At 43.3% G+C, this 14226-nt stretch overlaps 1 protein-coding gene across 1 annotated transcript in view; it reads left to right on the top strand.

The window, feature by feature from the left end:
- Positions 1-14226, top strand: part of large1 (LARGE xylosyl- and glucuronyltransferase 1) — an 88680-nt gene that overhangs the window by 56105 nt on the left and 18349 nt on the right. The window contains exons 7-9 of the mRNA XM_034526502.1: positions 8098-8202; positions 10642-10754; positions 13848-13973. Coding sequence (XP_034382393.1) covers positions 8098-8202; positions 10642-10754; positions 13848-13973 — 344 coding nt within the window. The remainder of the gene's footprint in view (positions 1-8097; positions 8203-10641; positions 10755-13847; positions 13974-14226) is intronic.

The following is a 14226-nucleotide window of genomic DNA, read 5'->3' as shown; positions in this document are numbered from 1 at the left end:
ACAGCTCTCATTGGTTGTGCCTAGAGCCCAGGTCCATTAGTCTTCACAAGGCTTTCTCACCACTACTTTCCAGGGGTTCACTGGCATTACGTAAACCTTTCAACTACCCTCACATTGCATTGGGAGCTTTAGAAGACAAGTGCAAAGTCAAACAAAATATTGCATTTTAGTCCATTTAACAGACGATGTTCTAGTCTGTCAACCAGGTTTCCTTAACAAGTAGTTATTCATGCACTCATGCTGCGAAACCCTCCTATCCCCACCTTATCCCAAAGGTCCTCTCTTGACTGAGCACGTTTTGTTATCTCTGCCAGGAGAGTCATGTGATCCGATGTGTGTGTGTGTGTGTATCAGTGAGTAAGTGAGTGTGTGTGTGCAGCTCTGTGTCTGTCTACTGATCTCTCATTCTGCTGCAGAAAACTGCATCACTTTTTGGGTGTCCAGGTATGGCTGCATGCTCAAGGTCTTCTCGTGGTTGCGTTGAATCACGCCTTCTCAAAGCTCCTTCTATAGCTTGTTATATATACTGACTGCTGGCTCTCACTCACTACTCCTAAACGGCCCCCGGTCAGTAGGGTTAACACAGTTGAGTGGCTCTCCGAACCCACAGGTTTTTTTGTTTTTGTTTGCCATGTGCAGAGTCAGGGCTGTGTATGAACACAGCACACACAAAGAGCGAAAAACACAAAACAGCTAGCGGCTTGTGAGGAGTTCAGGACTGCACCTTTAAGGGTCTAAGTATGCTTCAAACTAACAAGGTCATGTGACGTACTGTTTGATCACATCTAAAGGCAGTGTTCCCAATGACCACACTGGAAGGTGGAGCCAAAGGCCTGCTGTCATAGCATCCTCCTTGCTGCATCTCATCTCACTAAGTCTCTACGACAATGTAGATAATCCAGCAAGCAATTCTTGTTTGAAGAATACTTAAGGACGCTGCACAAGGACACCTCAGCTGTAGTTATGAATAAGGCCAATCACTGCCAAAGTCCCAAACTGAGGTTAGCTGACACCTGAGCTACCTCACTGCCAATTGAGCAAACTTCATCCACTGGAGGAGACGGTGAAATGTCATTTTAAAGTTGCTTGCCCACTGAGGGAATAAGAAAAGAGGATGCACAGAGCAAAACCAATCTCTCTCAATCAGTTGCATGTGACTTTGACTTTTGAAAGAATAAAAAGAGAGCAGATGTTATTGCTTGCACCACCAAAAATAATGCTGTGCATAGTAAACACTGGTCTCAACACAAGTGTGTTTGAGAGGGCCAGGTCTGGAACCTGGCCTTGTGGCCCAGAGAGGCCCACCATCCATCACTCACCACCCATATTCCCGCTCCTCTACCAGGCCACTCCCTAAAAAACACTACAGCCGTGTAATGAGTAATGGGCCTTTCAGACAACAACGGCACCACAGTGCTCTGAATCCCATTACTTCCACCAGTGCCACGAAGGCTTTTCACTGCATTGAGTAAAGCGCGGGCACAGCGTGAGTGATGTGCACTGAACGCAGCGGCGAGTAGCATTGCAGGATTGTATACCCCATAAACAGGGAATCCCACAAGGATATGGAGTCCAGCCAGCCAGTGGGCAAAGGAGCCAGCTAGAGGGGTCCAGGGACATGAAAAAAAAGAAGACATCCAGTATCTGTGTGGTTGCAGGACTGTAATAATCCCGTCCAGTTATTTCATTCAGCCCATATTTAATGATTGGACGGGCTACCTTCCTGTCTCCCACCCCGCCTTCCTGCCTGCTAATAAACTCATAGTTCCTCACCAGAGTCTTCCCGCTGCTAACAGTAGCCATGTTGGCTGTTTATGATCATCATTTTGGGGAGTGACTCTGGAGGGAGGCTGTCAGTGTTGAAGACTTGGAGACTTTCTCACTTGTATTAGCTTTCGGAGATGGTGCTGCTTGATACTTTCATTGGAAAAGAGTTGGCACCACTAGGCGCGGGTTTTAGGTTCTACTGTACTCTTCTAGTTTCTCAAGATTACCAACCTGAGCTTTAATATTACTACGGTAAATACTTATAACATACTTTTATATACGTTAAACCATTGCTCTACCAGACCTTTTGTAATTTAAAATAATTTGACCCTAGTTTTTATTTTTATTTTGTATTAACACCTTCACAGCGAGGTTTCATTAATTCATTATTTTGTCCTTCCATTCAGCTCATATACATCTGTGTGGTGTAAATAGACAATGCATCAAAATCGTCAAGATGCTGCTATTAATGTGGATGTCTACTGTCTGTGCCATCAATGCAGGTATTAACATCTTTCATCAATTATGTTGGTAATAGTTGTCAAATTCTCAAAACTCTCCGCTCTCTACATGGCAGGACACATTCTCTGAGCAGAGCACACACACACAGTCAAATAGAGCATGTGTGGGCGGGACCGATACAGACACATGTCTCATCATCACCAGCCCAGTCCAGGCCCCAAAGGCACATCAGCCTATACCCGGTCTGCCAGATGGCCAGTATAGCCCTGGAGAGGGCCAAGTGCAAAGAAGCCTTCATTTCAGGAGGAAGCAAGTGTTTGACCCAAACAAGACTTATTATTCATGCAGAAGCTCTGAATATGTCTCTCTACACACTCAATGAATTGGAGCTTGTGTTTAAATAAGGTTATTTTTCTCTGTTTCACATAAATACACCTCCATACAATAGGTTGCCCACTATGACCCTGTTCTACACACACCTGTTACAAGACATTAAACACAACATATTTTCCATTCCTTTCATTCATCATAAATCCTGGTCCAGAAATGCTACCACACCTGCTGTCTTCATGAATTTGCTGAGTGTGACCTATTTTCAGCCTCCACTCGACGCCACAGCATCGCCCAAAGCAACGTGCTAACATGAAGCACTTAAAGTGGATGCTTTTGCTACTCCTAATGAGGTCTTGGCACTGAAGACAAATGGATAGACTAGAGCAGGCTAACAGAAGGATACAGTAGTTTATACCAGTATAAATGTGAGATCATGCAGGTACAGGTTAGGATTAAAGGCTGCTTATTTCGAAAAAAAATTAAAGAGGAACTATCCCTTTTAATGTACACGAGAGAGATAGTTTGGATTCTTTGAAGTATGGTTGTTTGAGGTACTATTCCATAGTCTCCAGACAATGTCCTTGAGTTAGGAGAAACAAAAGAGTATCAGCATGTGAGCAAATCAATGTCCTGCTGTGGACGTATTTTAAATATTATGAAATATGATTATTATATATGATAGCTCTGGAGAAGCTTATGTCAAGTCTGATGAAATTACCCTAATGAGGAAGCAATTGAAAGATGTCTGTGTTTACAGGGATTCTATTGGTTCTAGGGTGTGAAATGTAGGATGCAGGCTTTTGGGACTAGACACCTGCTAATTAAGGTGGGATTTCTCTGTATCTGCTGCTTAGACAGTTCACTTTTAGTTTAGAGTATCTCTTTGGCCTTTTTATCTCTTTATTAGGCGAGAAGACAGGAAATGGTGGTGAGAGATGAGGAAAGCAACGAAGGTCCCAAATAGGATTTGAACCAGGGATGAACAAGGATCAGTCAAAATTGGGAGGGGACACTTGTATCCCCATCAATATTTAAAGTCTTAGATTGGCCAGTCGGACTTAGTTGCCACCTGTTGTGCCTCCCATGCGTCTGAGGACATTTGCATGAACCCCAACTTCCTCAGGTCACGCAGCTGGGAGACTTTTGAGTCTTGAGTTGCAATTGATGGAGCCATTGAGGATCCATTCAGCCGGTCACACCTCCAGTGTTGAGTATGTGAATGAAGGGTCGAGGCAGAGGACACCACAGCCATAAACCGTGTGATGGAGGAAGATGATCCACAGTCAAGAAGAAGGTTCAAAAAGCCCCGCTGTCTCATAAACGGGCCTTCATGCCGCCGTGCGGGAAGGTGGCAGAAGGGAAGCTGTTTTAATCATGGCTCTTAGGGCATGAGGTGATTTCTGCGCACATGAACATGCACAGGATTTTCTGTGAGGCTCAGAGTTCACTGTGCTGAAAATTTGGGGGTAGCTGTCTGGCTGTGGCCAGTCAAGACTTCACGGAAGTAGATGTAAGCGGAGGAAGAAAAGAAGAGCGCTGGAGGACTTTTTTGTACGCTTGAGCCGGTAGGTGGTTGTTGTGAAAGCAGCTTTTTTAAAACAGAAGTTTTTAATCCATTTCTGATTGCTTTCGGATTGACTCACAGAATCGCTGCAAGGTAGCACAGCTAATAGTTAATAGATCACACACAAACTGGTTGGATGATCTGGTGTTTAGGGGTTAGCGTTAAGGCAATGCCATCTAAAGCTGCTATCCTGAAATGTGATTACCATACATTCTCAATGAGCGACCTTTATTTACCCAAACTGCAGAAACAACAATGCCTTTATTTGGCTTCTATTGGAGACATTTATTTCTAATTGGTCAACTGTGGGTCAGTGATTAGCAGGTCCATCTTTCAATCAAAAGGATCGGCGGTTCGATCCCCCACTCTGCTAGCCCTAGTCGATGTGTCCTTGAGCAAGACACTTAAACCCAAATTGCTCCCCGTAGCTGTGTCTACGAGGTATGAATGTAAGTCGCTTTGGATAAAAGCGTCAGCTAAATGCATTGTATCTTTATGTAGTGACATAATTCATTTTTTAAAGGATTTAAAAGGTACATTATATAAGTTTTCTTTCATAAACACATAACATAACATAAAACACATGTTTGTTCCATAAAAATGTTTTTCTTTAATAGTGAGCAAGCTGTGGCCTCAGTGTGAAATGTAACACTTTTTGAGGCTCTCTGGTGGAAGAAATACTGGTTCTATATCTGTACTGCAATTTGTTATTATTTATTGTGTGACATATGCTGACATGATATATCTGTGACAAGCTAATATTAGCCAATATATGAGTCTTGCTCTAAGAAATATCAGTTCCTTCAAAAGAGAGAGAGACTCTTGTTGTACTGATGGAATTAATTCCATGGAAATGTGCGTTATCTTGATTTAGTTTTTATTGCCCAGCCTGTATTTGCAACATGTTTTATGTAAAGTGTGTTAACTTTGTAGTTAACTAACTGCCTGATAGCACTTTGTAGTTTAACTTTATTGAAGAAATTGTACTTTATTGATTCTTGTTGATCGGAGTTGTACTCATGGTTTAATGCACTTATTGTAAGTCGCTTTGGATAAAAGCGTCAGCTAAATGACATGTAATGTAATGTAATGTGTATGGGCTGGCCACACCTCGACCTATTTTAAACATAATGTGAGTAAATATTGGCTTTTATTTGAGCATTTCTGGTATATCAATTGTTTTTCCTGATGTTGATGGTATGTTAAAGTCTCACCTTTATTCTCTTTCTCCCAAGGCAAAAGTTACTAATATGACTATGGTTCTGTGAATTCCTGGATGACTGCCAGTGGCAGTGAACAAAGTGGGTATATCTCCTTGCGCTCCACGCAGATCAACATCTTATGTAAAGCCAGTCACGTGCGTGACGTGTAGCCTACCTGCGTCTCCCAGCTATAAATACCACATGTAACCTTCACCCTCCCACTCACTCAGTGAGAGGGCCTCTGTTTAGTGCACGACACCTGTTTTTCTCACTGTAGCAGACACACATTTTCTCAGAGCATCAAAAGCTCTGGTATTTCACAACGACTGAAATGGACAACCAATTTGCCCTTTTCTCCACCTATCTAAATGGGGGAAATGGTATGCTTCCAGCTCTATGGTCTAATTAACATTGCCGGGGGACAAGACTTTTGCTAGGAAGAAAATGTGTCACCCATTAATTCGCAACTTCCATCAATGCGCCCATGGTTTACAGATATAGCTGCCACGAGAACCTTTAAGATTGAAAAAGATACTGCAAGCACCCCAGTAAATCCTGCAAAGGGCATGAGACTGACCCTGTCCCTGCACCCTTTCTTTTGGAAGGAGCACTTGCTGTGTGCAAGGTCTCACAAATTGGGAGCTAAAGGTAATCAGGAATGACCTCTCCCCCTCAATGGCCATACCCAGAGTTGAAGGACGGGCACCATATCGTTGATGGCCACCTGGGGGCGACAAAAGCATCCATCACAATTGGGGCACTGGTCTTCGTCAAGGAAAACCAGAGGGGAAAATGAGTCCAACTGGGCCTGCCTGTATCCATCCTAAATCAACTGCACCATTTGAGGGTGCAACCTCCATTTCAAGCCTCCAGTGTGAGAGGTAATCTGCCCCACAGCTTAGTCTGCCTTCAAGATACCGTCTGGGAGGCCAACTTTGGTCGAGCCCATTTCCATTGCCTTTCAGGGCGAAAATAAGTCCAGGTACAGGCCGCATGGTTGGATGGCAAACTGGTATGCAAACCCAAGGAAATGTCAGTGTTTTGGTTGAATAGGAATAAGAAAGAAGACATAAGGTCTATAGGAGGTGAACCACTCTCCTAAAGAGATAGTTGATTGTACAAAACATTTGAAATGGGACCAATTTCAAATACTGGTTTGAACTCCTTCGGTCTGGAAGGAGTTGTCTTTCTTTTGTATGAGGAAGTATGTAGGAAAAAAAAACATTATTCCGTTTATGTGAGTCTATCACTGTATACATCACTGCATCCTGTGACACAGTGTTTAAAACCCATGCATCTTGGGAATGGACTGGCCAGTAATTCAGGGGCTGCTGTGAAATTCTGCCCACTGCCAGACACCGGTCCTCAGCATGTGCCCCAAGGCTAATTTGGGGATCTGAGGGGGGTCCTGTCATACCCTTGCTCCAGCTGGGGTTGGTATCGTGGAGGTCGGTCACCATTGGGCTAACACCAACCACCTGCAGCAGCCAGGCTGTGTTGCCAGGGATGAGGTGCTGCAAACAGCATTGGTCTCCCTTCATTCTCTGGCTGCACCATTGCAGATTGGGTGAAGAAGAGAACAGAGAGGGAGTTTCCAATGTGAACCGTCCGGGTCACATTATATTGAGCCTTTTGGAGAAGGCTGTCAGTTACCCGATACGGTGAGTTGCTGGCCAAACCTTAGCCAGACCTGCAAGCAGGGTTTCTCCTAGTGGGCAGGGCCCTCCCCCCGACTCCTGAGGGAAGTTTCTGAGCCATCCTTAGCCTCCAGACTTGTAAGTTCCGTTCTTTGAATCTGAGCCAGAACTGTGACCAGGACGCGCATCAGAACCTTAAGCAGATGTTAACACACAAATGCATCCAGACAAACTAATGTCAAGCTAGTAAGGCTAATCCAACCTGCCGCACGCCTGCTCACCTGAATTTCAATGCAGCAAGGGAATTCAAGTGGGAACTGTGGATGACCACAGAACACTATCAGAACCTCCAGCTGCTTGTTAAGATCTACTGCAGTGTACGCTCAAGCTAGCTAAATAACTAACAATCAAGTTCATGAAATCCAGACATGAACTGTGGGCTAATAACTGCACACGCCTGAAACATCTAGCTTGAGGAGGAATTCATTCACACAACAGACTGTTTAAGACAGTCAGGTCGGTGTAGCTGGGGAGCAAGCCAGCACAACGACTAGGATGCTAGAAAACCTCCATTAGAAGAGAAATACAGATCTAATGGAGCAACTAACCCACAGTAAACAACAGACTATCAGTGTGTAGTCTACCACGTGGTATTTACAGCGGGGACTCACAGGTACCTTTTGTTCACTTAAGATCTCGAGCTGCCCAGAGATGACATATCCACTGTTTACTGCCACTGGCAGTCAGAAGGAAGGAAACCGGATTCTTTGATAAAAACTAACTTGGATAGTATGTTATATGATAATTTAAGTCATTTTAATAAGTTTCCTCCAAATGCTTACAGCCTTACTGGGTGTTGACTGTGTTTGAAAGTATTTAGGGAAAAGAAAAGTGAACTCACCAGCTCATTTTAGAGCAGACAAGCCAGGTTGATGGTAGTGTCTACACCAAAAGAATTCAATGAAATGTCTCATGATAAAATAACTCCAGACATGTCAACTAAATAATGAATACAAGAAAGTGGATAATGAAATACACTCTTCTGTGAATTCTTGTTAAACTAATGAAAGCTACAGAGAAATGAAGTAGGTGTAGAGGATGTGAAAAAGCAATAATGTGATGCTGTTCTTAGGTCAGCAGGTTCTTGGTCTGGTGGAGAACCAGAGTGACTGGTACCTGGGAAACCTGTGGAAGAACCATCGACCCTGGCCGGCTCTGGGCAGAGGCTTCAACACTGGTGAGCACAGGAGAAAGTTATCATGTTAGAATTTAAACCTATTTCCCAGTTGCCTACTTAAGAGCGTAATTATATTAAAGCATGCATGCAAATTAAATTATGCATTTCATATGTAATTGACTTTAAATTATAATGCAAACAGCAAAACTAGTGTTCTTGTTCATGTCTGTCTCTTCTCCTGTAAAGTCTGATAAGTGAGAAAGAGATGCCTCTGATAAAGGAAACAGTCACAAAATCCAGACCAGGCAATCAACTGGGTGCAGTCATTAAAACCAGTAAAGTACAGGCACAATGTACAGCTGGTGTAGTCGATGCTCCTCAGTGACACCAAGGTTCACAAGCAGACAGCATGCACCTGTCCACAAACTGTAAGTGCCATGCGTATAATAAGGCAGGAAGGTATCGACTGGGACACAATTAAGTCAGCCCTGTGTGGAGAAAAAAGGGGGTGTCGATTTTGTCCCAAAATATGGTCCCCATGTAACTCATTAATCCATAATGATGAATGTTTGACATATGCGTAAAAACAGCAGATCAGGTAATGCTTCATCTGCCGTCTCGGACATTTAACACTGAATTCATCAGAGAGGACCCAGATGCATCTCACAGATAGGGAATGATGTAAGGGCTCAGAGAAGCCCAGGATGCTGCTGCCATCCCTCACAGGAGGGTCATGGATGAGGATACGGCTCTTGCTAAGTCCCACTGCACTGTGGGCTCGTGTGATGGCGTCGCACAGCCAGTGAGACAAACACCGACCTGACCGAGCCACGCCTTACCAGGGCCTCCTGTAATGAACGAACAGCTGCTGTGTCCACCATACGTCGTACAACATACCGAGACAAAGCGTGCACTGAGGAGAATGATCCAGACACTTCTTCTGCCTCATTCTGATCCAACGGAAGGAAGAAGCTCTGAAGATAAATAATTCTTGTCTGAATGAATCAAGTTAAAGGCTTGGTGTGAATGAGGGATTTGGCTGTAAAGTTGCTGCATCTCCGTCCTCTCTAACATAGAGGCAAGATGGCAAGACCGACTTTGTTTCTTTGGAGTGAAGGAATAGCAGGAATAGAGCCGCTAGTTCTTGTGTGGAGGGATATGGGAGACAACTTTCTTCCCTAGAAGCTGCGCCTTGTTTATTGTCACCGCTCATATCTCCACCCGAGAAGACATTATCATTTCCTCCATATCATGTTATGAATATATCACAGCTAAGGGGTGTTGTTTGGCCTGACGCTAAGCAAAAGATTTGAAGGCCATGCATCAAATGTAGACAATGTCAATTTGAATGAGCTATATATTAAACAACTCTTCCTTCTGTACACAGCAGATCAAGTCAAATGGGGTCAGTACAATATTCAGACCTTATTCAACAACAAACTGATGTAACTCCACTGTACTTGGTCATATCTGGCCCAAACTTGACATGCTTTATAACGACCATATAGATCGAATAAACATAGTTAAAGATTAATTTGATTGGTAGCATTTTTAATGAGCATCTGACATAGGAACATATTTTATTGCTGTCCAAGTACTTTTAATTCTGTATTCTATGATCATTTAATTTCCAGGCCCAACGGTGAAAGTGAAGCAGCAGAGAGGCAATTTCTTCCTTAAACAAATCCTGGATACTAGGCTCATTATCAGTTGTATGGAAAACATTTTCATGATTGTTTCCTCCAGGTCATTTCCCTCAGTAGACTTATAGTTCTCCCTGTTCTGTTTGGAGCTGGTGGATAATCGTTCTATTGACTGGAGACCAAAACCGCTGCAGCAAACTCACCTGAACACTTGTGATTTGTGCGGGTTCAGCGTTCTGCTCTTAAACGTCTTGTCAATGTGACTGAACAGCAGATCTCAGAAACAGAAAGGCATGTGTTGCATTTACACAGTTTGAGTTTAGCTGCGGCTGGTCGGCTTTGTGGCCGTGGCAACAGATGGAGCACAGCGGGGTGCGAAAGATGGCTTGTTTGTTCCAATTCGCAAAAGAATATATTCGCCATGTCTCCCTCTGAAAAGCAGCTGCTTGGTGTTCTTTGTAGCTGCCTGAAATTCTTTATTAGCCAGGGAAGTGAGGAGGAAAAGAAGTTCTTGTTTTTTATTTTTACAGTTTGTTGTGGGAGAAAGTTAGCAATGAAAAAGTTTGTAAGAATGGGTTAGGGCTTCAGATCCAGTGTCGGTCAGTCTTTACGCTTTTACGTCTGCTGCTTTGAACATCAAGGGTGTGATTCAGAGCCTCATGATGGCACTTTACTGTGTGTGTGTGTGTGTGTGTGTGTGTGTGTGTGTGTGTGTGTGTGTGTGTGTGTGTGTGTGTGTGTGTGTGTGTGTGTGTGTGTGTGTGTGTGTGTGTGTGTGTGTGTGTGTGTGTGTGTGTGTGTGTGTGTGTGTGTGTGTGTGTGTGTGTGTGTGTGTGTGTGTGTGTGTTCGTTCAAGGGGTCATCTTGCTTCTCCTGGATCGTCTGCGGAAGCTGAGATGGGAGCAGATGTGGCGGCTGACTGCAGAGAGAGAACTAATGAGCATGCTGTCCACCTCCTTGGCAGACCAGGTAACACACACATACACACACACACACATCCTTACACCTCCGGCATGCTAAAACATGCTGCCAGTATTGATGAAGAACGCCACTAAACATGATGCAATGTAATCGCTCGGGGCGACACCTCACCATCAATGTACGTCGACTAAAAGGGCGTGTTGTTGCCACTGACAGGTCAGATTGTTATTATAAGAGTCTGACAACATTATGGAAAGTTGTTCACCCTACAGTTTGATCCCATCTGTTTGTTTGCTTGGATAATTTTGTGCGGCATCCACATGAGCTAAATGTTCAGCCTGACATTGAACATCTTGTCTTCCGTGGTCTGGGTGAATACTCCATTCTGATTGGCTGCTCAGTGTCTTGTGTATTGACAATATCAGAGCAACAAAACTATATAGGTGCAGTAGCTCACACAGACATTAAAATGGCTATAAACAGAAATTATACATTATCAAAAAGTATTGATGAAATACATATTAAATTGAATAACTTTAAAGAAATGAAAGCTAATTAATGTAGTCTGATAAAATCGTGATTGTAATAGTAGTCGAAATTATACCAACTATCAATTTGAAACTTTGATTAATACTTAAATCCATAACTGTAACCGAAAATGACCATATCAATAAGTATTACATTGAAAGAGAAGCTCTCCACACATTCATCTCCTCTAGACTGGACTACTGTAATTCACTCTTCACTGGGATCACTGGCAAGAACATCCAGAAACTACAATACATTGAAAACAGCGCTGCCAGGATCCTGATGAGAGTCCAGAAATATGAGCACATAACACCCGTTCTCCACTCACTCCACTGGCTCCCTGTCTCATTCCGGATTGACTACAAAGTCCTACTCCTCACCCATAAATGCATAAATGGACATGCACCTCCCTACCTACAAGAACTCATTACTCCCCAAACCTCCACCCAAACCTCTGAGTGTGAGGAGAAGGGCTGGAGCGCAGGAAATGTGTGCAAGCAACAATATGTCTGCACTCAAGCGTCCTGCTTGAGCAGAAATTCTAGCGCACACAGGGTTTTGAGGGAGAGCATTTAAAAATCTTAAACGTAATCAATGAGTCATGCTCTCGAATTGAAAGACCATGCTCTCGAAAAAAGATGTGAAAAAAGCTCCATCAAATACTACAGTGTGTCGGCTGCTGCTGGTTGTGCCACTGTTATGTCATTGTTGAAGGTACCCACAGCAGCTTCATGAAAAATAAGAAAAGATTCAACTTCTGTACATGCTCTATATACATCCCCTCTATTTTCATCTGAACACACAATTTAACTCTCACAAAGGTTTGGTTTCACACTTGTTCTGCCCACAAGAGTGTAGATGTATCCTGAAGGTCATAAATAGGTGTTATCTTAGACCTTGGAGAAGGGTCTTTCTGTTATCTCCAAGCTATTCAGAACTCATCTAGATAAGATGTGCCTTTCTGAGATTCTAATTAAACCTTCATTCAGTGAAGTCCCACAAGGTATGCAGTTTGGAAAGAGAACAGGGCTTTAGAAACTGAGTATTCCATCTGCCCTCTGCTGTATGAACTCCTCCAATGGATGTCAGCCCTCTTTATGGCTAAAGTGTCTGGTGTCTGCCATTCGGAAGCTGGAAGCTGTCACTGAGGCTTTGTCTTGTGAACAGTTCAGTAAGATGTAACCAAAGTGCATTTCCTCAAAGCAACTTGGAGGATTCAGCCAGAACTAAAGCCTGAACATCTGGAGACGCACACAACCCTAACAAGACAAGAGTCTGGAATCAACTATCATACAGCTTCTATGAAGAATCAAGTTGTTCCAAACCAACCAATCAGAGTCACCTTGGCAGGATCAAGGCGGGACATGCCGGCCCCTTTATTTGATCGCTCCTCACGTGATGAGGTGGTTCTGGTCTGCCATTGTGAAGACCGTTCCAATGCTCAGGACTGAGGAGGGACCCCTGAGGAGACAGGTCATCTTTGTGAAAGTCTTTTACCAGACCGACACCCTTCTTTTAGAAATATATTGCTTCAGACTGATCTGATACTATATCAATACTTCACTGCAGATTAATACTGAGGTGAACGAGAAAATAACTTCCCATGTTTCTGACTTACCATCTAGTTAGATATGTGGGTCTGTGTCAACAGTCAACAACTTCCTTCATTCATTAGAAAGACTGTTTCTCCTCACATGTGTCCCTTCTTCGAGAGGCGTCCGTCTGGCTGCAGACGACTTGGACTAGTCGGGCAGGAGCAGGACAGTTTGTTGTTCTTCTTCAGGAAACACTTTATTAGTCTAATGTGTCATTTAATAATAACTAGTTTGATGTGAGATATGCTACATCTTTCCTCTTACACACTCTTTCGACACACTCTAATCATAAGCCAGATCATTTCATCATGAATTTACTAAGAGAATATCAATAAATGCCGATACAAATAATTCTAACATTTTTAAATGGTTCCTGTTCGTTCACAGTCTGAGCGCTGACGTTATTCACACAATCTGGTTTGACTGATCTGAACGTAAACGCAGGTATGCAGGCTTTTGAGAAATGTGCAGATTTGTCAAACATTTTCAAATGTACTAAATGACTTGGAGGGGCGAACTGTTATTAGTAGTTGGATAGTGTGTATATAGCTAAATGCAAACTCCAAGTCATCCAGCAAGGGGAAGGTGCAAGTGAGGGAAAAGTAGATGCTATTAAGAGAATTGGGATGAACCCAACATCTTCCATGTCTCACAGGTGTGATTGAGTCAGACCCATGTGCCCGTCAGCTGTGACCTTTCAGTCTCCTTCATCATGTCATCGTGTCCAAGCTCACAGACTGATGTGTCACCCTGTGCTTGTGGCTCTCGTGCTGCCAGCTTTGGCTGATTTAAAAAAAGAGTACAATACCATCATAACACAGTAAAACAATCATAATAAATATGAAAGACACATTAGACATACTGTATTGTAATTTAGAGAATGTGTATATGCAGTTTTGTTTAACATCCATGCAATAAGAAATAACGTTGTGTGGTCATTGAATAAACAGACAGGCCTCTAGGTAATGAAACATAAGGCAAAGCGTGTGTGTGTGTGTGTGTGTGTGTCCACCTGCAGGACATCTTTAACGCTGTGATCAAACAGAACCCGTTCCTGGTTCACCAGCTGCCCTGCTTCTGGAACGTCCAGCTGTCCGACCACACCCGCTCTGAGAAGTGCTACAAAGACGTGTCAGACCTCAAGGTGAGACCCTGCTGTCCCCACTAGACTCACTCTTCAGACAAACAACAACACGAGTCTCAAGTCACACTCAAAGTGAGACGGTTGGTTCTACTTTCGGAGTAGAGCTATGGATTCCTGTCTTTAGCAGGTTTCAGGAGGTGTGCAGAGCTGTCCAGTTTGTTATTTATCAATACAGCATGTGTGTGGGCATAGAGAATGTAGAACTATAAAGATATTGTTTTATTGCTCATTCATTAGATGATCAGTTTGGTAT

The sequence above is a fragment of the Cyclopterus lumpus genome, chromosome 23 (assembly GCF_009769545.1).
Source record: "Cyclopterus lumpus isolate fCycLum1 chromosome 23, fCycLum1.pri, whole genome shotgun sequence".
Lineage (NCBI taxonomy): Eukaryota > Metazoa > Chordata > Actinopteri > Perciformes > Cyclopteridae > Cyclopterus > Cyclopterus lumpus.
This window is presented reverse-complemented; position numbering and strand designations above follow the sequence as displayed.